Source organism: Melanotaenia boesemani, chromosome 10, assembly GCF_017639745.1.
Source record: "Melanotaenia boesemani isolate fMelBoe1 chromosome 10, fMelBoe1.pri, whole genome shotgun sequence".
Taxonomy (NCBI): Eukaryota; Metazoa; Chordata; class Actinopteri; order Atheriniformes; family Melanotaeniidae; genus Melanotaenia; species Melanotaenia boesemani.
In genome coordinates, this window is record NC_055691.1 from 37,382,304 (window position 1) to 37,404,369 (window position 22,066).

The window sequence follows — 22,066 nt, forward strand, 5'->3', positions numbered from 1 at the left end:
TCAAATGTGAGTATTTATTGATGTTATGAGTACCATCTTCTAACAAAGGAAACTAGACCAGGATAATCAGACGCGTCTTGGTGTGGAAACGTTTGATTTCTGATAAATAAAAGAAAATCCTGCCGTCTTTCCTTTGGCTTCGGGTTCCCTTCAGATTCGTCTTATGACCCAAAAAAACCTGCAAATCTCACATCAGGAACAGAACCGAGCTGAAAGCTACGATTAAAGCATGAGAAGGTAATCAATAATTTCACTCATCAGTTAAATTATTACTTCCAGTTTTAGATTAAACTTGGTCCTAAAATCAGCCTGCTGATGCTTTTCAGTGATGAAACTAAAGATTTTACGTTTCATTCACCAGAATAAAACACTTAGGATTAAGCTTCATTAAATACTTCAACATCTTCCAGACAAGAAAAAAAATCCTTCATATGTGGAGTTTCTACTTTCTACCGAGCTGTCGACGGATTAGAAAACAGATAAAATCTTATTAGAATAAAACAACCTGCACAGTTTTCATTAAGACCATATAATTTACTGCAGCTTTCAGCTCCTAAAACGCAAACATTACTATCAGGAACACAATCTGTTGTAGTAGAACGGTGGAAATGGGAGATTTCCAACCCAATTCAACCCATGAGAAGGAAAAATAAGTTCGAGCTTATGTTGGATAAAACTTTTCTTCCTTCATGCGTCCACATTCTGATCAATTAATACCTTAAAAGAAAGCTTGATCAATATATTCACATAAAACATTCCAAGTACCTGAATACTAACTACTAATTAGTAAAGTTATGTAACTTAGCTCTGAACATGCAGAACAACATGACTAATGATCTACTGACTGAATGCTTCGATCGAGAACCAGCAAACTGAAGCAACTGAAAACGGAATCAATAACTAATAAATCAATAACATAAACAACATCTTAATGTCTCTCCTGCATCCTGAACATCAGCCGTCAGAAAACAACTTTACAAGCTTCAAATGGCCCCAGAATGCAGGTAGATGAAAGCAGAATTCCCAGTTACAACAGCAAGCCTTCCGGACTGGGATTTACCTGCTGGGAACGCCAGCGCAGGCGTCACCGTTCCTCTACGTCCGAGTACAAACGACGGAAGCATGGCGCGGAAAAACACTCAATACCGGAGGTCACCACTAGGGGCAGTACACAGCACTTCGAAAAAGTGAAAAGGTCACTTTGTATTTGCGGGCATCAACTTCCAAAGCGCTTCCGTCTGCTGCCAGCTGTTCAGGAGTCGCAGCGCAACGGGGAGGGAAGATGAGCTGAGGACAAGGTCCGAGAACCAGTCTTCAAAACTAGCCGCCATCATGTTTGCCTCCGACCTCGCATTCAGGCTCTCGTTCACATGAGCGAGTCTAGTGTTCAAGTCAATATTGCAGCTCGTGCAGGTGACACGTTACCTCGCGTCAACGCAAGCGGCCAATGTGCCAAACGAACGCTAGGAACACGTGGCAGCCATGATACGTACGCAGACGCATCACTAACAGCAAGTATATCCCAGCCCTAAAACCCCTAACCCCAGAAAAAGAGCCAAAAATTATTAATAATAATAATATAAAAATAATAAAAATAATTTAGATAGATTTACTTTTTATCACTGTGTGATATTCCAAAATACTTGTAGTGCAAAAGGTGTCCACCAGGGGGCAGAAGACAAGTTTCAGATTGTGTTAAACAGGGTTTTGAACAAAGTCTTTACCATAAAATAAGGGAAAAGGTCTCAGAAAGTGGATGAACCAGATGTACGTCTCCACTCGGCTGTCCATGTGCAGGATGAAACAGCTGCATGGGACTTTAATGCTGCTGGAGACGCTTAGAATGAAGAGTTTCTAGGTCACTTCCTGGTCTGCAGGGTTTACCATGTAGCAGAAGCTTCAAGCTAACGGGAACTCCAGCTGAGGTAGCGCTAAGTACCTTCTAAGTAAAAAGAGAAGAGTTGGATCCAGCTGTGCCGATGAGGGGAAAACAGCAGGAACATAAACTGTAACCTTGTGATTGTGCATAACTCAAGGTTTATCTAAACCTGGACTTATGAATCTGTAAGTGTTGCTAACTTTGCATTCTCCACCTCCATTATTCAGACTGAAGGAATCGCTTACAGAAACATATCAGATGTACCAGCAGAAAGGAGGAAACCAGCATTTAATAAACAGGCATCTGGGTTTTAAACTCGCATCTTCTAATAATTATTTCATTAACATACAGTTGGATCTTATTTCTAACTAAAGTGCCTCATTTAGACTTCCTTCCTTCTGCAAACTTTACTGGTGCATCGTTGTTTCTAGCATTTCCAGAAAGCCTCCTCTCTCCTCCAGGTGGAGGTGATGCCACTGAGACATCCTTCAAAAAGGTTTCCAGGTCAAAACATAGGACAGATTGTAGGAGCCGAATAGGTAGGAAGCAGCAGCGTGATGGTTTTTGTCTTGAAATGAAAGCCCATAAATCCCTGTTCGCCAGAATCTGCATCTTCTAGAAAAAGAGAGGCATAAACCTCCTGTGGTGGGAGAAAAACCAGATTCCAGGTTTTTATACATGAATTATTTAAATGTTGACTTCTGAGTGTGGCTGGAAGATCGGGGATCAAGGCACATTGCTTCATCTGGATTGTAATCCTGAAATCCACCGTTTGCACAGCTCATTTCCCTCAATCTCTACAACAGAGGCGGAGACGCAGAGTGGAAATGCACTGATGAGAAATACTAAAATAAACCTGAACCAAGAAACTTTAATACAACTATGATCCGCGCCGGCACAGCTGGAAGATGTGTTAAAACCAGTTGGTTTCTTATAAATAAACATCATCCACATGGAGAAACGAGTCCAAAACATCTGCACCAGAAAGGGCTTCGGTTACTCTGGCCATCCTAAAAGTTCATCCTTTACATGAGCAAAGATCCTGCGTCCTCAGCCAGACCTCGGACCTCCTCTCCTCTGGGGGATCGTGATCAGGGCTTTGGGACACTGGCACCATGTCAGGTTTAAAACGGCATCTAGAGAAGCGTTTTCACGTTGTGTCTGACTTCCTGTTAGCAGAAAATGTGCAGAGCATAAACCTACAGCCGGAAAGAGTCGTCTCAGTCCCAGAGACGGTTAGTTCTGCGTGGAACCAGGCCACATGGCTGCTGGTCTTCATCTGCTTTTCATCAGTGCCATGCAAATTCAAACTGTACTGAACTCACATCTTGTGAATGTTGCTGCCAAAATGTGGGCCTTTATTTCCATAAATTCCTGCTTTAACGTGGACATGATGCCAGTGTTCCCTCACAGAGCTGAGCAGTCTGTGAAGCTTGTGGCCTCACACGCGCCTCGTCTCTTGTTTTAACTCTTGCTGCTGTGTTTTAGCTGGAACCCAGCTGAACTGATACGGCTCCTGAGGCACCAGCAGATCTATGTCAAGTCTCTTCTGCTCTTTTTCGCTGTTAACTGTCCTGTAGCCGAGCAGCGACATGGCTCCTTTACAGAGCTCCTGGACACGTTTGACCTTGTTGTGAGGCAGCATGGTGCGCCACGCCTGGGAGACGTCAGCAGCGTTGCGAGAGGTGATCTGAAAAGCTTCCTTCTTGGAGCCTTTGCCCTTTCCGTGGGTCACCATGTAGATCCAATCCTCCAGCTGTGTAGTCATCTTTAAACTTACAAACTCATAAATAGCATTTATCTCCTTAAGCGGGTTGCGCACTACGTCCTCGTAGCGAACCATTTTGTAGCGGCTCTTTAGGAACGGAGGCGGCTTCAGGATGGCCCTCTCATTGATGCGCACGTGGCTTCGACAGATTTCCTGCATGACCTGAAACTGAACCTCGGGTGCTCGAGTACTTCTCTGCTCCAGAACGATAGCGTTATCTCTCTCAAAGGCTGTGGCTGACTCTTCTCTAGATCGCATCACGGCCCGAGGGTCTCGGACCAGATGGATGATGCGGAGATCCAGGTTTGGGTCCTGCAGAAGGGGGTAAAGAGATTCCAGCTCAAAAAACCGTACCTCCTTTAACACCACATGACTGTAGGTGGTGCAGGCCTCCTCCACGTTCTGCAGCCCTCGAGCATCACATTTCTGGGCGCACTGAGTCTGGTTGCTGAACTGGTCTCGTAGCGTGAGAGGACAGGCCGGCGGCGAGCACAGCGCTCGACTGTGACTCCACATAAACAAGGAGGACACGTTGTGGTCCTCAGGCAGGTAGGCATCCATCACTGAGAAATCACACTGGAATATGCTTCGCACCAGGTCCCTCACAGCCATACGCAGAACCCGTGCTCCAGGTTTCTGGAGGTTGGTCCACACATGCCAGCCTGGTTCCATGAGGTAGAAAACAGATGGGTGCTGACTAAAGACCTGACCCAGGAAGGATGAGCCTGATCGCCACGATGACAGAAGAAGAACGTGAACTTTGCTGTTGGGAGGAGGAAGGTCACAGGGACTGAGCTGAACGTACCAGCTGCAGAACAGGACGACTGCTGCCCCCTGCAGGACCACCAGGAAAAACACAGCACTGACGTTGACTCTGCAGCGGGGGGCCATGGCTGCTGCTACTGGAGATCTGCCTCTTTTTTGTCCTTTGTGAAGAAGAGAGATGACGAGTCTGCAGAAAAAGACAAGAAAAAAGAGAAATGTTGAGTTTACAGTAGGACGCTTACTCTCCAAAACAGGATCCAATACATGGAGTAAATATTAACAACAAACTGGACTGGAAGCACAAAACCTGAAGCCCTCTACAAGAAAAGCCCGAGCAGGCTGTTTTTCCAGAGGAGACTAATGGTCATTCAGCGCGTAAACCAAACTATTAAAGCTATTCTACCAGTCTGTGGTGGCCAGCGCCCTCTTCTTAGTAGGGACAAGCGGAGGTGATAGCATCTCCTAGGCCACCTTTACCAACAAACTTGTGAGGGAGGCCGGTTCAGTGGTTGGTCTGGAGACAGCGGCTGAGAGCAGGATGAAGAACCGGATCCAGATCGTCCTGAAAATCCCTTCTCTTGTGCGGCTTTGTGCACTCTGCGCCGGCCTCATGCACTCTGCGGACTAAGGAGAACTGGCCCCACCCCACCTCACACCCGACCATCCTCCATCTGAACTGTATGTACAACCTGCACTGAGCTGAGCTGGATGGAAGTAACACACTTTGTTCTCCTTTCTTTATAAACGCTGAACTTGTGAATTTTAACTGCAACTTTTTACTTTTTTAACTCATGTTTAATCTCTTTTAAATATTTATTGATGCTTTTGTAATGCAACTCTACTTTCTGATAAGGAACTTGATTGGGGGAGCAGAGGTCCAGAACGAGACCCAACCAGTTTTCCAGATGCTGCTCTCTGGACATGCTGCTTACTGGCCGGGACCGGCCATGTAGACCATACCGAAATCACACCTAAATTTAGATAAATTTACCACGTGTAACAGTGAACGTACGCACCACGTTTGACACTGTGACCGTAGGCAGCCTGTAACGCAGTAAACTTACGCGGCATGTAATGCAATGAATGTAGGTGGCGTGCGTAACACGTGAACATACGCACCACGTGTAACACGTGAACATACGCACCACCTGTAACACATTAACCACGCGTAACACGCGAACATACGCACCACCTGTAGCACATGAACATACGCACCACCTGTAACACGTGAACGTACGCACCACGCGTAACACGTGAACATACGCACCACCTGTAACACGTGAACGTATGCACCACGCGTAACACGTGAACATACGCACCACCTGTAACACGTGAACGTACGCACCTCGCGTAACACGTAAACATACGCACCACCTGTAACACGTGAACGTACGCACCACGCGTAACACGTGAACATACGCACCACCTGTAACACGTGAACGTACGCACCACGCGTAACACGTGAACATACGCACCACCTGTAACACGTGAACGTACGCACCACCTGTAACACGTGAACGTACGCACCACGTGTAACACGTGGACATACGCACCACCTGTAACACGTGGACATACGCACCACCTGTAACACGTGAACGTACGCACCACGCGTAACACGTGAACATACGCACCACCTGTAACACGTGAACGTACGCACCACGCGTAACACGTGAACATACGCACCACCTGTAACACGTGAACATACGCACCACGTGTAACACGTGAACATACGCACCACCTGTAACACATTAACCACGCGTAACACGTGAACATACGCACCACCTGTAGCACATGAACATACGCACCACCTGTAACACGTGAACATACGCACCACGTGTAACACGTGAACATACGCACCACCTGTAACACATTAACCACGCGTAACACGTGAACATACGCACCACCTGTAGCACATGAACATACGCACCACCTGTAACACGTGAACATACGCACCACGTGTAACACGTGAACATACGCACCACCTGTAACACATTAACCACGCGTAACACGTGAACATACGCACCACCTGTAGCACATGAACATACGCACCACCTGTAACACGTGAACATACGCACCACGTGTAACACGTGAACATACGCACCACCTGTAACACATTAACCACGCGTAACACGTGAACATACGCACCACCTGTAGCACGTGAACATACGCACCACCTGTAACACGTGAACGTACGCACCACGCGTAACACGTGAACATACGCACCACCTGTAACACGTGAACGTACGCACCACGCGTAACACGTGAACATACGCACCACCTGTAACACGTGAACGTACGCACCACGCATAACACGTGAACATACGCACCACCTGTAACACGTGAACGTACGCACCACGCGTAACACGTGGACATATGCACCACCTGTAACACGTGGACGTACGCACCACCTGTAACACGTGAACGTACGCACCACCTGTAACACGTGAACGTACGCACCACGTGTAACACGTGGACGTACGCACCACCTGTAACACGTGGACGTACGCACCACCTGTAACACGTGAACGTACGCACCACGCGTAACACGTGAACATACGCACCACCTGTAACACGTGAACGTACGCACCACGCGTAACACGTGAACATACGCACCACCTGTAACACGTGAATGTACGCACCACCTGTAACACGTGAACATACGCACCACCTGTAACACGTGAACGTACGCACCACCTATAACACGTGAACATACGCACCACACGTAACACGTGAACATACGCACCACCTGTAACATGTGAACATACGCACCACCTGTAACACGTGAACGTACGCACCACACGTAACACGTGAACATACGCACCACCTGTAACACTGTAACGACAACGTATGAACTACGTCTAACGCAGCGTGAAACGCAGTGAATGTAGGCACCATGTGTAATGCTTGGGTTAGTCAGTTTGCCTGAGTGAGCCGTTAGTCAAGCGAGTTTCTTTGGGCATTAAAAAAACATACACATGGTCAGGGTCGCTGACAGGGATTTTGGATCCCATTGAAAGAAATTGAAGCAAATGGTAAAATAAATTAAGTAGGCTCAAAAACAAGAGATAGCAGTACACAAGCAAACTACTGTGGAGATTTACAGCCAAACAACGGCTGGGAGCGTCTTTAAAGTTAAATAATCACATTTTAAAAGGTAGAACTTTGTGTAATAAAATATCAACGAGTGGTAAAGGTGCACTATTGCTGAGTCAAGCTCTTGCAATCTCATTCACAATCACTGGCCCCTGCTCAGCCGTCTCCACCAAGAGCCCAACGACTTATCAAGTCCTGGGAGTCCAGCTTTCTAGCCAGCTGACTCTCTATGGACAACATGGCAAGACTGCAAAACCTGTCCTGTGACAGAGTTGACTCAAGTAGTTTTTAATTAGTTTTAACTGAAAGCTCTCTCACCACCAGCAACAGTGACTAGCAGTGTGCAAAATACCCGCAAAACAATACACACTTCTCCAAAGATGCTGTGCAGCCGCAGCTTATAAATTATATTCCAGAGTACATGAGGGGACACGTTAGGAGGGAAACTGGAAGCATGCACACTATTTAGGTGTCTTACTTCATCTTCAAAATCTGGGGCAAGATCACTACAATACTTTGTGATCAGTGGTTGGCACACACAAGAGACTTTGTCCCCATTAATCTGCCCAACAGCAAAAATATTTGCTGTGGTCTGGAACCTACAGTCCAGGTCACTAATAACACTGTCCAAAGCACACTGAAAGATCTTTTTTATTTATTTATTATTAGATATTATAAAGATTTTATTATATGGTGTTTCAGTCTCAGCAGTATACCCCAGATTGGATCTAAACGGGATGAAGGAAGGTAGGTAGTTAGGTAGAACTAAACGTGATGAAGGAAGGTAGGTAGTTAGGTAGAAGTGAACGGGATGAAGGAAGGTAGGTAGTTAGGTAGAACTGAACAGGATGAAGGAAGGTAGGTAGTTAGGTAGAATGGAACGGGATGAAGGAAGGTAGGTAGTTAGGTAGATCTGAACGGGATGAAGGAAGGTAGGTAGTTAGGTAGAACTGAACGGGATGAAGGAAGGTAGGTAGTTAGGTAGAACTGAACGGGATGAAGGAAGGTAGGTAGTTAGGTAGATCTGAACGGGATGAAGGAAGGTAGGTAGTTAGGTAGAACTGAACGGGATGAAGGAAGGTAGGTAGTTAGGTAGATCTGAACGGGATGAAGGAAGGTAGGTAGTTAGGTAGATCTGAACAGTATAAAGGAAGGTAGGTAGTTAGGTAGAAGTGAACGGGATGAAGGAAGGTAGGTAGTTAGGTAGAACTGAACAGGATGAAGGAAGGTAGGTAGTTAGGTAGATCTGAACGGGATGAAGGAAGGTAGGTAGTTAGGTAGATCTGAACAGTATAAAGGAAGGTAGGTAGTTAGGTAGAAGTGAACGGGATGAAGGAAGGTAGGTAGTTAGGTAGAACTGAACGGGATGAAGGAAGGTAGGTAGTTAGGTAGATCTGAACGGGATGAAGGAAGGTAGGTAGTTAGGTAGAACTGAACGGGATGAAGGAAGGTAGGTAGTTAGGTAGATCTGAACGGGATGAAGGAAGGTAGGTAGTTAGGTAGATCTGAACGTGATGAAGGAAGGTAGGTAGTTAGGTAGAATGGAACGGGATGAAGGAAGGTAGGTAGTTAGGTAGATCTGAACGGGATGAAGGAAGGTAGGTAGTTAGGTAGATCTGAACGGGATGAAGGAAGGTAGGTAGTTAGGTAGAACTGAACGGGATGAAGGAAGGTAGGTAGTTAGGTAGAACTGAACGGGATGAAGGAAGGTAGGTAATTAGGTAGATCTGAACGGGATGAAGGAAGGTAGGTAGTTAGGTAGAATGGAACGGGATGAAGGAAGGTAGGTAGTTAGGTAGATCTGAACGGGATGAAGGAAGGTAGGTAGTTAGGTAGATCTGAACGGGATGAAGGAAGGTAGGTAGTTAGGTAGAACTGAACGGGATGAAGGAAGGTAGGTAGTTAGGTAGATCTGAACGGGATGAAGGAAGGTAGGTAGTTAGGTAGAATGGAACGGGATGAAGGAAGGTAGGTAGTTAGGTAGATCTGAACGGGATGAAGGAAGGTAGGTAGTTAGGTAGATCTGAACGGGATGAAGGAAGGTAGGTAGTTAGGTAGAACTGAATGGGATGAAGGAAACTCCTGAGGTGGAACTAAAGGCATTCAGAAGTGAAATAATCTGGATGCCTTGATGTTCTCTCATATTCATAGTTAACTGATGCATTTTTAATTTGCATTATGTTTTCTTTTTTGCACTAGAACATAAAGTTCTGACTGCTATGAATTTAGCATCATACACAACAGAGATTAGACCTAATGCCTAACCAAGCTGATCCATGCAAGCGTAACATAATGTGCTTAGTGAACAAGCCCAGACATGAGCTCCTCACCGTCAGACCCTCTGGGTAAACACCAGACTTCATGACAGATCCTTCTTCTCCCTCAGCCAATCTCTCCACTGCAGCTATTTATCAAATCACATACAGCATCCTGGTTCTATTGTTTTATTATTTACTTATAGATTTCTGCTGCTGTCATTGCGTGAAAGGTTATTTATATTGTCTTCTAATCCCGAGACCAGAAAAACCATTAATCAACTTCAACAAAAACGTGAAAATAGAACCTGCCCTTGATAAACACCTTAGAGCAAACAGATTCAAATCTAACTCACTTTCAGGAACACCAATCATCACTAAGAACGACATTATTTCTGTCACAAGGTCCAGCCTTTCTCCATCCAGGATTTACAGCATCCTAAACTATCCAAACAGAACAATTTCTTCAGGAGATCTCTCTAACCTTCGCTGTAAAATGTGCCCAATATGTTTATTTAGGGTGTGAATGAAGGTCTGTGAGCTGTTAAACTCATCATCATTCATTCATTCCAGGATGCTCAAAACCAAAGAAGATCCAAAACCACAGCATCAGTCATACAAGAAATGAATCCATCCATCTAAACCACTTCGTTCTGGGGTATTTTTCTATCTTTAATCAAGAGCGTAACTGTTTGCTTTGATTTCTGGTTTTCATGCTCAAATACCATCTTGCTCTTTCTCAAAACTCAGAAAGTCCCTTCATGCTGTCAAATATATAGTTCTTCCTTTCAAAACTCTGCTCAGACTTGGTCTCTTTCCCTCAGAAACTTTCTCTGCTCTCAAAACTTCTGCTCTGGGATATTTTTCCTCTCTCTTGTGTTGCTGAACGAGCTGTCTGTCAAACCTCCTCCAGCCAACAGAATACAGGATAATTCGAGAAAATAGTCTATTCTTTAGAATAGATGTCATCATTCCTGATATTTGCCATCAGCTGCACATGTCAACATTACGTCTTTACGTCAGCATTCTGGTGTTTATCGAAGGCAGCAGAAAGTTCTGCAGATGGTGGTAAGATAACATCAAACCTAACACGGATGCAAATGGGAGACGTCAAACTTCTCTAAATCTCTAACATGTGGTGTGGAAGGTGATAGTAGATTGTGTACAAATGTCTCACATTTCACATCATTTCCTTGGTTTTATTCTGGACCGTTGGCGTCGCCGTTTCCCGTTTCTCTAGATTTTGTGCGTACGCCTGCGTCAGAGTACTAATGAAGGTAGGAACATTCTCCCACCAAGTCTGGTTTTCATAAATCCCAAAAAGTTGACTATATTTGGCGTTCGCTGGTTTGTGTTCCAACGCCGGCTTTAGGAATCAGGCCCCTGGTGAGGTTCCATGTGTTCTGGTGTGGGTGATTCTTTGCTTGTGGCAACATTTCATTTTTTAATAAAATGGATTTCAGATATCAGTTTGTATTTTACACGCCTTCTTGGTGACAAACACACTCAGTGTCATTGTGTCCGCAGGGCCACATAATCAACTTCCTCAGGAAGTGTAGGGTTAGTGTAGGCCATACGATTCTAATGAGGCCCGAGCACCGACGGCGGTGCGAAGGCCTGTTGTAATTGCTCCGTTTCTTCCTTCTTCTTCTTAAAAGTAAATTGCATTTGAGGGGACCTGAACATGCTCCCCCCCAAGGGAATGCGTAAATTTTGGTATTTTGGGGTGCTCTGGACTGTTCGGGCAAAATTGAACGAGAGCGCCACCTATTTTTGATGCCCCGCCACTGCACGTCATCAATCTTTATGAAAATCGTTACACATATTATAAATGCTCGGGCGAACAAAGAATCCGCTTGGAGCAACAGCCTAAAACCAACAGGAAGTCGGCCATTTTGGGTCAGAGTCGCCATTTTGGCGTTTTATTGACATTGTTCAAATCTATCTCCTCCTAGAGATTTTATCGCACTGCTTCCAAAATAGCTCAGGATGTTCAAAAGGCATGTGTCTTTAAAAGTTATTGAAAGAAATAGGAGAAAGGGCGTAGAGGGGGCGGGGCCTCAAAGTGTTAGGTCTCGCCATGAAAATGAAAATGATATAACTTCCACATAAAACAATATATCTGAACCAAAATGGCCATGTATGATGCCAGTCCTATCCTGAACACAGCTACATGTCAATATTTAGGTTATGAATTGGCCACGCCCCTTGGCGACAGGATGTCATGGTTTTTACTCGAAGACCCACTTCTCTGGCGTTTTGGACACAACCAGGTGAAAACTGTTACTCTACGCTGCAGGGCGAGACCGTGGCGCCATGGCGAACTTCGATATTGAAAATTTTGTAATAGGAGGTGGTGTTGCCTCATCAAGTTTTGATGTTTCGCCATCAAGCACGGAATCCATTATTTCTGACATACAACACTCATTCTGCACCAAACTGCACATGTTTCACTTCAGTTCCATGCCGACCACATCTACATGTCCAGATGTTGTCATCTGGACATTGCTCAACGCTGCATGGCGAGACCGTGGCGCCATGACAAGGTTGGATAAGACACCATGACATCATTAATCAGTATAAATCCCTCAATTTTCATCCAATCAATATGACACTTACAGTGATTAATCAGGGTCTGCTCCTGAACAGATACATGTTACTACTTCTGGTCTTGGCCTAAGCCCCGCCCACTTGAAACAGGAAGTGCCTTTTTCAGACACCGGGGTCCCTCTTCCCAGGAATGAACTTCACACACTCTACAGTGCTTCAGATCAGGTCAAACCCTTTCATGATACTACAGAAAAAAAAACTCAAGTTCCTTCCTCAAGCAAAACCATAGCGAATGGCGCCCACCGCCAGGAAACAGGAAGTACTTGTAACTGACCCAATGTACTCCCGATCTCCACCAAACTCGGCAGGGAGGACAGTGGTCAGGCCTGGAACTGATTCAACTAGACATATGCTGGCAATATGGCTCTATAGCGCCCCCTATAAATATTTAATCTATCAGCTCCAACCACTGCTTTGAACGACATTGATAAAATATGGCATATTTATATAACATGCCAGGACAAACAAAAAAGCCTCTTCATGTTCTGATGTTGTCAACGCCATAGCCCCGCCCCCTGGGAACAAGAAGTCCCACCATTTTAACCCTTTAATACCTGTAAAACCAATTAAAACTCATTAATATCATCCTTCATGAACTCATGGTTGAAAATATGACTGCCTTCTTGCAGCGTCATGATTAAAATGGCTTCCTGTGATGGTTAAATCATTCGCCATGAAACAGGAAGTGGCTCTGACCCTGATGTCAGTTGACCAATTGAGCTGATATTTTCCTGTTTTCATTAGAGTTCCAACCTGAACATGGTTATACATGAAAAATTAGTATAGCGTCACCTAGTGGCCACGTGGAATTTTTCTCATGATAAAATCATGCTCCGGTTTGTGAGAATTTAACACAGTTTGTAAGAAACAAGGTCATGAACGCTTCAGATGTCATCACTGGACAGACTGAGGTGCAAGTTGATCCTCTCATGAGGAAAATAAACCCGTTATGCGAGAGCAGTCGCGCAGTAGGAGGGAGGTTGTCGGCTGATGGGGCGGTGCAATAGGCCGGAGCGCATTTAATAATTACCTGAAATCGTCTAACAAAGTTATCAGCACCACCTTTGACATGAGCAGCGTGAGGGGACGAGAATCCACCAGGTGATCAATCCACCCGCCAGGAATCACCTGTTCGTGCCAAAGAGAGCAAGGACCAACAGACTGCTCATGTTTGGGTTTCAAAGTCAGTCCTGCAGCCTGATGAGGAAGCTCAGAAACAGCCACACCAGCACGTCAACCCGACGTCATCACAGGTGAGCGCTGCCCCGGCGTCACCAGAAAGATGGAGGAGGAACACTGACCTACTACGTGCCCAAGCAAAGACATCAGCTGGTACGATGACAAGCAGGTTCTCTGCCGAACAAAAGAGCTGCAGCTTGTCCGGCCGCGTGCACGTTAACGCAGAGCGGGCACGGTGGCATGTTGGGTGTGTTTGGTGGCGCATTAGTCATTCTGATGGTTCATGTTTGACTTGTTCTGAGCCAGCTAAGCAGTGTTTTTACATGAATGACAAACCTTCAGTTTTAATTAAAACATGATTTCTCTGCATTGCCTCCATCGTGTTTGTGAGGAGCATCATGGACGCGTTTACAGGACGTTTTCTTTCCATCAATCTTCACATTTCAAGTAAATCTGGGAGGAGAATTCATGTGAACAAATGATTGTAATACCTGCCGTTCAGATGGCAAAATGCAGGAAATCATCAGAATCTGGACCTGGGAACAAATGTTGAACTGCAACTGAAGATCTTTTTCAAGATTATTTCCATAAATCTGTGAGGATGCTGCATCTTTTCACCACGGTGGGATGTGAGGAGCTTTAAATACACATATAAGTAAAAGTTTTTAACCTGCTAGTAAAATGAGTTAAAGAATTCTCTTTTTATAATACAGACAAATGCTCTTGATACCTGAATGAGTAGGTTAGAATAAGACAGAAAACAGCTGACACAGTTTTTATGGACCGTGTTCACTATATTTCCTTTATTGTTAAACACATTGGAAGAAAATACTAAAAACGTCAAACAGACGTGTTTTCCTTCTTCCTGCGTGTGTGGACACGACTGTAAACTGGTCCCATTGTTCCTTCGCTCGGACTCATGTTACCTCCTCTGCAGGGTTTATTATCGGCCACTCGGTGTGTGTGAGGAGTCCTGGAGGCTCCTGGCAACTCCTTCTTTACAAAGACAACAGTTTTTCAAGGTGTTTGTTCATTTTTACGGCTCTATTTGCACAACTTTACTTTAATTACACAGTCACACATTTTCTGGCTTTAACCCAAAAAAATCTGACCCTGATCCCACCAGGAAAGTCATTTAAGTTTATGTCCCTACTTTCCATCTTTCCATCTCCTCTGAATGCTAAAATGTCTGCTGTCCCGAAATCCAAGCATATCTGGGAAGAATAAAGATGAAGGAAGTTTTCTTCTTGTGTTGGTTCCAGCTGAATTTGCTGCTCCTGAACACTTGAGGTCTCTGCTTCACGTTTTATAACAGTTCATAAGGACCTACATTCCCCCTTTTCCAATAAAACGAGGCAAGTTTTCCTCTTTACTCTGAACTTTTATTCAGTTAAATGAACAATTATTTAATTAATTATTAACATGCAATTCGTTGCTCATCTGTTCTCATACTTATTCTGAACTTTTATTATTTTGCATCTCTAAAAACAGATGATAAACAAGCTTGTTTGCCTGAACCATAAACGAGCCACATTTAACCCCTGGTGTGCATCTTATCTGTTACAACCTCACTAGATTTAATTCATCTTTACTTGTTTTAACTGTATGATCGAGATGAACTGCAGGGAGAAGTGAAACATCTCAGATTTAGCTGTGGCTGAACTTTTCCATCAGGAACAGAATGTAATGGGTAACAGAATTGGGTGTAACACCCTGCTCGCGCTGCGACCCCCGGCCCACTGAAGCGGGATTCATGTGGTGTTTAAAGCCGTTTTGCCCACCTGGTCACACAGTTATCAATAAGAAGCAGTACGTTTAGTTTTAGTTTAGTTTCATCGCGTTTTTGTATGAATTTGGAAAGTTTGTCCCTCGTAAAAAAGTCCGTTCGAAGATTAACAGAAGAAAACGGTCCTCGCGGAGAAGGCGGGTAGGACCGGGTAGGTCATTTACCCTCATTTAATTCATGAAAAAAGACTTTACCGAGCGGCTGTCGTGTCGTCCCCCCCGCGGTGCTCCGCTCCTCTCCGCCGTCTTCGCCACCAGCGGCTCGGGTACCGTCCTCTGTGTGAGACGTGGCCTGGGTCTCCGAGCAGCGGGCTGGCGGTGGGATGGACCGAGGCTGGAGGCGGGGAGGGGGGGCGGGGGGGTGCTGAGGAGCAGGCGGGACCTCAGTCCGTCAGCATGGAGGAGGCAGGTGCTGCAACCAGACCTGTGATGGTTGAAAGACTTCTGCTGAGTCAGGGCGAACTGAAGTGGATTTGATTTTTTTAGTTTAATTCCTGCCGTTTGTATTTGCTGCTCAGTGTCGGAGGCCCTCCGTGAACCATCCACAGCTTTCAGACCTCCTGGTAAACTCAGCTTCACTCATAGAAGTTTAACAGCAGCTGAACGCAGCAGAGAAGCAATAAAAGTCAAATAAAACACAAAGTAAAAACAGAAATTAGAAATAAAGCGATAAACACTAAAAAAAAGAATGGAAGAGTCTCATCAAAGCCAGATCATAAAAATAGAGCAGTAGCGGTCCTAGCTTGTGTTGGATCTGGGGCTAATGCCCTGCCCCGACACAGCAACGGCTGCAACAGTGGGAATGCTCTGGCCAGACCAGGTCCGGGTCTGAGAAGCCTCCTTACAGATCCTAACTGAGCCGGGCTCTCCAGGCCTGTGGTGGATGAACTGTACGCTGAGATATTCAGCCATGAATGAAAAGGATGCACCTGGTTCCTGTGTGAAGCCCACTCATATCCTGTCCCGATGAAACACACTGTGGTCACCAGAGAAAGGAGGAGCAGGGGGAGCACTGACCGGACATCGACAGGAAAACAATAAGTTCTCATCACAACTGTTATCAGCTGCATGTTTCTTTCTTTCCCCCCAGAACGGAGTTTCAGGAGGTTTTATACAAACACGTTAGAAATATTGGGAAGACGATAAATCCAAGCCGGAGTTTTCCCCTTCAACCATCAGCAGGTCAAAATTCATTTGGTGGAAAATGTTATCGTTTCTAATGTTAATGTTGCTAATTTAAATGCTTTGCTATGGTTGTGTAGCTTTAATGTGGTTTCCAACAGTTTGGAGGATTTACAGACAATTTCAGGGCATAAAAGCAGGACTTCACGGTAAACGGAAGATGTGCATGAAGTCAGAAACAGCAGGAAGTTGCTTTTCCGTCCGAAATCAGACGTCTAGATCCATGCCCATCACAGGTCAGGAAAGTATATTTGTACTAGTGATGTGCCATGCACGAAAGAGCCGATGCTTGGTGGTGAATCAGAAGAGCCGGTTCCCAGTTTTTTCCCTTTTGCTGCATGTTTAGCTCTCAGTGCTCGGCCCAGCTCTGTCCATGGCACTGCTTTGTTTGGATGGGCATGGCCTACGTGAGGATCTAGGATCATACGGACACTGCAGGTGAGACAGCTGTGAGGAGAGGACGTGAGTGAGTGGTTGTGTCATCAAACCCGACTCACAGAGGGGGGAAACCGGATCAGCCATCCAAGATGAGGCACCTTATTGTTCTGAACACCAACCTGCACTGAGGACTGCTTTGAGTTTGCTTCTTGTTCTGTTTTGTGGATTTGTTTGCTGTTTTTTGTTCATTTGTGCAATATAAAAGTTTTGTTGAAATATTAAACAAAAGTCAGTGGTTTTGTATCAGAATAACTGCACAGAAGGAGGCAAATATGAGGCTTCTCGTAAAAATTTTGAACACAAAAGGGTTTTCAAAACACAACTGATTCATTTTTGAGAATTTAAGGTAAATTAATGGAGCTAAAAAAGATGCTAATTTAAGAGCCGTTCGGGAGCCAAAAGAGCCGAACATCCATCACTAAGTTGTACCTTTCACACAGAAGAAAACTCCCAACCAATGAAAGCAGAAAGTTTAACATGTGAGATCAGGAATACGAGCCGAGGCCCAACCGAAAGCTTGCTGGAAATAAAATGTCAGCATGGAAGGCAAGGCAGAACGTGTCTGATTATTATGTAGATGTTTACAGGATCAATCCTCTTCCTTTGTTACCAGAATCATGCATCATGATTTAGGATCCACCAAATCCAGAATTCCAGCATTTAAAACTGGTGTGCTTCCGGCTAGATGAGGAACAGCCGGTATGGGCTTAGTTTCACTTTGACAACACACAGGAACCATTAACCATTTCTGTGTAAATGTTTTCCCATCGGAAGTCAAACATTTATTTATTACATAGTTGTTGCTGTACGGTGCTGACAGCATTAACAGCAGCCTCTGCTACTGCATCCACGGGTCCGGTGCAACATAGAAATATTAGCATATGCACCTGTTATTTGTTCAAATCTGAGGTTTTACTGCAGTTTCCTCCTAAAATCCGCCTTGTAATCCTCCCTCTGCTGCAATCAGAGTAAGCCTGGTTTCCGGATCCGACTCAGAAGTTCTGAACAGCCCAAACAGAGGGTTTTATCCGGATAAAAACCAGGACTGGACTATGTGATTCAAGCAGATTTCGGACTCCGGCTTTCCCTTTTGAACCCATTTTCAAGATCTGATTCTATCCGATAACGGAAGTCTTATCGGATCGTGTTTGAACAACCGGGCCCTGGTGATTAGAGCTTTAAAAACCAGATCAGCCGGAATTCTGCAGCAGCAGTAATACTAGCTAGCTTCACATATTCTCCACTGTTATATTAGCAACTACAAAATAATAATTAGTTATTTACAGATAAGTGAGCTGGGAAGCAACAGGGGTGCTGGGGTGGCAGGAACTCTGCACCGGGTGTTAAACAGGCTGTAGGAAGGACTGACCTGCAGCAGCTCTTCCCGCTGAAGGAGCTGCTCTGAGCCGCTACAGCAGGATGCATCTGGTGGGTGGAGGTGTCCATGGTGGATGTTAGCTTGGTCAGCATCCGTCTGTCTGAGTCCAGGGAGCAGCCCAGGACAGACCCAGCTCTGTCTCTTCCTGTCTCTGTGTGTGCTCCTTCCTCCCCAGCATGATGGTACAGGAGGCTGCAGAGGCCACAACGGCGCCATAACATGTCTGGAGCAGAGCTCCGTACACACCGAAGGACCTCAGCCTTCTGCACTAGTCCTCAGACCTGGATCTCACTGGAACCTTGTCCTACAGGTCTCCATAAAGTCAGACGGCTCCAGTTAGTCCAGAACCCTGCTGATCCAATTCTCACAGAAACCAGGAACCTGGATCATAAACCAGAACCAATCCCCCTACTACCACACCAGGTCCAGTCTACCACCACCACCAGGCAGTAGACCAGAACCGATCCAGGTTATTAAAGTAAAGATGTTTTATCTCAGGTGTGAGCAGTCATCACAGCAGAGTTAGAAAGAGGACCACAAGGTTTTCTTTATTACTAGACCCCCCCATATAACATGGCTGCCAACAGGAGCCCAAGACCCTCTAGAACCTCCTTTTTTTACCCTGATGTTTGAAATATTTTTATTATCTTTAATGTAATCTTATTTTCTGTAGTCTTGATATGTTGGTGCCAAACCTGACGTGAGACAGAGGAAGAGAAAGAAAAGAACAGAAGAGTTAAAGGAACGAAGAGAAAAGGACAGAATTGAAATGTGGAAGTAAAAGTTGTCCAGGCTGCCGAAATCACACCAATATTCACAAAAACAATATAAACTACAAAAGTACTACACGATACATAAAGAAAACAGGATAATGATGATGTGAAAAAGCACAGCAGTCATCAAATGTACAAACACACAAACATCAGCAACATCTAGTCGGAAGCGAATGGAGAGACGAGCACGTTTGTGACCATGCGACCAGGATGAAATGTGTGCGAGGGGGTCGTGACCACGCCGCACCTCGAAGCATCAGGAGGCGACAGGAAGGAGCCCGGTGGGTCCACGGAGTCCAGGACAGCCAAAGCAGGAAGAGCAGCGGTCCCAACCCTTACCCCCCCTCTCAAACCCATCTATTACCCTCTCCCTCTCCCCATTCTCCTCCTCCCCCCTCCACCAGGGACAGCTCAGACAGGTCAGAGAAAGGTGGGCCACATACACGACCCTCTCCACGTTCACAGAATCACACAAACACATGCATCCTCCTAGAGGTCTCACCAGCCCCCCAACGCAGCACCGAGGACCCCGCCCCCCAGGGCAAACAGTGCCCAGTATCACCCCACACAGAAAACCCCCACCCACCCCACCCCGGACCCTGAGCATGTCCCAGGACACGAGGGCATAGGAAGACCCCCGCCCCTCTGCCCCCCGCCTGAGTTGTGTGTGTATGAGTGTGGGCTATTTATACTGCAATTAAAAGCTGGAAGGAGCCATGAGATGGTGGTGGGTACCATTGCTGCCAGGCAGCAGGACCCCCTCAGTGTGTGTGTAGTGCTGTAGTGTTAAATGTGGTAGTGTCTAACATGTAAATAAAATCGGGGACAGAGAGGTCACAAAGGCCCCCCGCTGTCCCCTTCCTCCCCACCCCACCCTTTACCCCTGCGGACACACCTGCCGGGCATCAGATCAGCCCTACCCCCATGGCATGCCCAGGGTGACCAAGCCCCCCTAGGCCCAGGTCTCCCCGGCCCGGAGAGAGGCAGCCCCCTGACCCCGGCCCCCCAACACAACAGCGGCCTGGCCACTCAGTCCAAAGCCAGCCCCCAACAGCCCGAACTTCCAGCCGCCCCCCGACGTGCCCCCCAGGGAGCAACAGTCCCCGGGCCACCAAGGCCCCGGATCTGGTCAAACACACAGCCTCCCACACAATGACCCACCCGACCACCGACCCAGAGAAACGACCAGGGCCGGTAGACCCCAAGGTCGATACTAGATCTAGAATAGTTTTCTTCAGATACATAAGGCCATGAGGACCATGTGTGCTTTGTTAGTGTCTATATTGATGTCACTTAGGTCACCCAGTAAACAAAGTTTAGGACATGCAGGAATGTTACATCTAACCCATGTTGATAAATAGTATCACCATATTTAGGAACTGTAACTTCCCTGAAGTACCCAGATGTACAGCAGTGGACACAATGCACCAATTCAAGTCCGGTACCAGCATGATGGTGGAGGTGTACCATTATGAACAACACAAGTACTCATGTTCACGATGAAAACCTAAACCAACAGCCCAGTACAGGAGGGAATCACAAATATCCAAAAAGGCCTTGAACAGTAAGCCTGACTATGCTCCATCACATGCACACAAGAATTTCACTGCTTTGCTAAACCTGCAGAGCCCAAAGACGGTGGCTTTATCTGGTTAAACTTCTTTCTCAAACATGAGGTCTAGTGAGGGAAGGAAACGTATTTGGGAGGCTGTGGTGAGAGTTGGTCATGAACAGACGGGAAAATTGTGGAAATGACTGAAATGCTGAATCCAACAATGTTCAACTAATACTCTAAGTCAAGGTTTTTTAGGGGGAAATCCATCTGAGAACAGATGACCTGACAAACAGCTGTAGTACTGATCATGAGTAAAGCTGTGTTATTTTCTCTGAAGGACGTAAACAGCACCAAGCTGGAGTCACGCAGCATAGCAAGTTAAATTAAAACAAGGATGTGTGCAACCAGCCAAAACATGCATCGATGGTGTAACTCTTATGTCATTTTCCACAATGAGTCATTTTAAATGAGCTAATACAGAGGGACTGACCAAGACCAGCAAGCCAGCATTCACATGCAGCCAAACACCTCCTGGGACAGTCAGCGAGTCACTGGAAGGGAAATGAGTCTTTTCTCTAAAAGTACCAGAGTCTCCTCCAAGATCCCTCACAGGATGAATAATCTACTGAACTAGGCCAGTTTCTGTGGAAGTGTGTATGTGTAGCTGGACTTTATAGACATCCCTTGTTCCATGGCCATGGGGTCCCTGGCTGGGCCTCCCTCCACCGTCCTCAGGGTGGAGAGGCCGTCCCGCTGTGGTGGGCTGGGTGGGTTTCATGCACCGTAAGGTAGGGGTCTCTTCCTGGGTGTTCACCTTAACAAAAAACTGGACTGGACTCACAACACAGACCACTGTCCAGGAAGAGTCAGAGCAGGTCTGATGGCGGTCTTTTGGAGTGAAGGGGGACTCCTCTGTGGTGGATAAGCCATCCTGTACGGTGTGGTCTGCTGATCAGCAGCATCCCAGAGAGGGAGGGGAAGAAGCTGGACTAAGTCATCAGGAGGTCCAGCTCTGTCCTGGGCTGGTCTCTGGACTCAGTGCAGGAGTTAGGTGACAAAAGGGCCCTGGTAAACCTGCCCTCCATGCTGGACCATGAGTCCTACCCCTGCAGGACCCCTGTCTGGTCTGGAAAGCAGCATATCGGACAAGGTTAAAAAATGTTGTACAAGTTTGAAATGATAAAACTTATCTTAAAATTTCATTTCAGTCTTAAATTTGGATTAATTTGACATAAATGAATGAAAGATATAATGATGCTATTATAGTGCTGAGGAATGGGGAGGGGAACAAAAAGCTGATGATCAAATGAGAGATTAATAAGACTGATTAAAAGTGGCTCATTACAGGCCAGTTTCTTTTAAAGACGTGAATAAAAGCATGAGCCATGATTGAAAAGCACACATTA

The 22,066-nt window shown here is 45.8% G+C and overlaps 1 protein-coding gene across 3 annotated transcripts; it reads right to left on the bottom strand.

Annotated features, from left to right (window-relative positions):
- On the bottom strand, positions 1-15,676 carry chst6 (carbohydrate sulfotransferase 6). Of its 3 annotated transcripts, none has more exons than XM_041997592.1 (2): positions 15,500-15,676; positions 1-4,599 (listed from the first exon to the last, which is right to left on the bottom strand). In XM_041997592.1, the coding sequence occupies exon 2, from the start codon at positions 4,536-4,538 to the stop codon at positions 3,321-3,323; it is 1,218 nt and encodes a 405-aa protein (XP_041853526.1). In that variant the 5' UTR covers positions 4,539-4,599; positions 15,500-15,676; the 3' UTR covers positions 1-3,320. The 3 variants fall into 3 exon arrangements, with proteins under 3 accessions (XP_041853526.1, XP_041853525.1, XP_041853527.1); XM_041997591.1 differs by having other exon boundaries at positions 15,530-15,675; XM_041997593.1 differs by lacking the exon at positions 15,500-15,676 and adding an exon at positions 13,672-13,741.
- Between the last annotated feature and the right edge of the window lie 6,390 nt (positions 15,677-22,066).

What these genes read in the sequence shown, in the direction of transcription:
- chst6 (XM_041997592.1), bottom strand. Translation starts at nt 4,538, where the DNA reads ATGGCCCCCCGCTGCAGAGTCAACGTCAGTGCTGTGTTTTTCCTGGTG.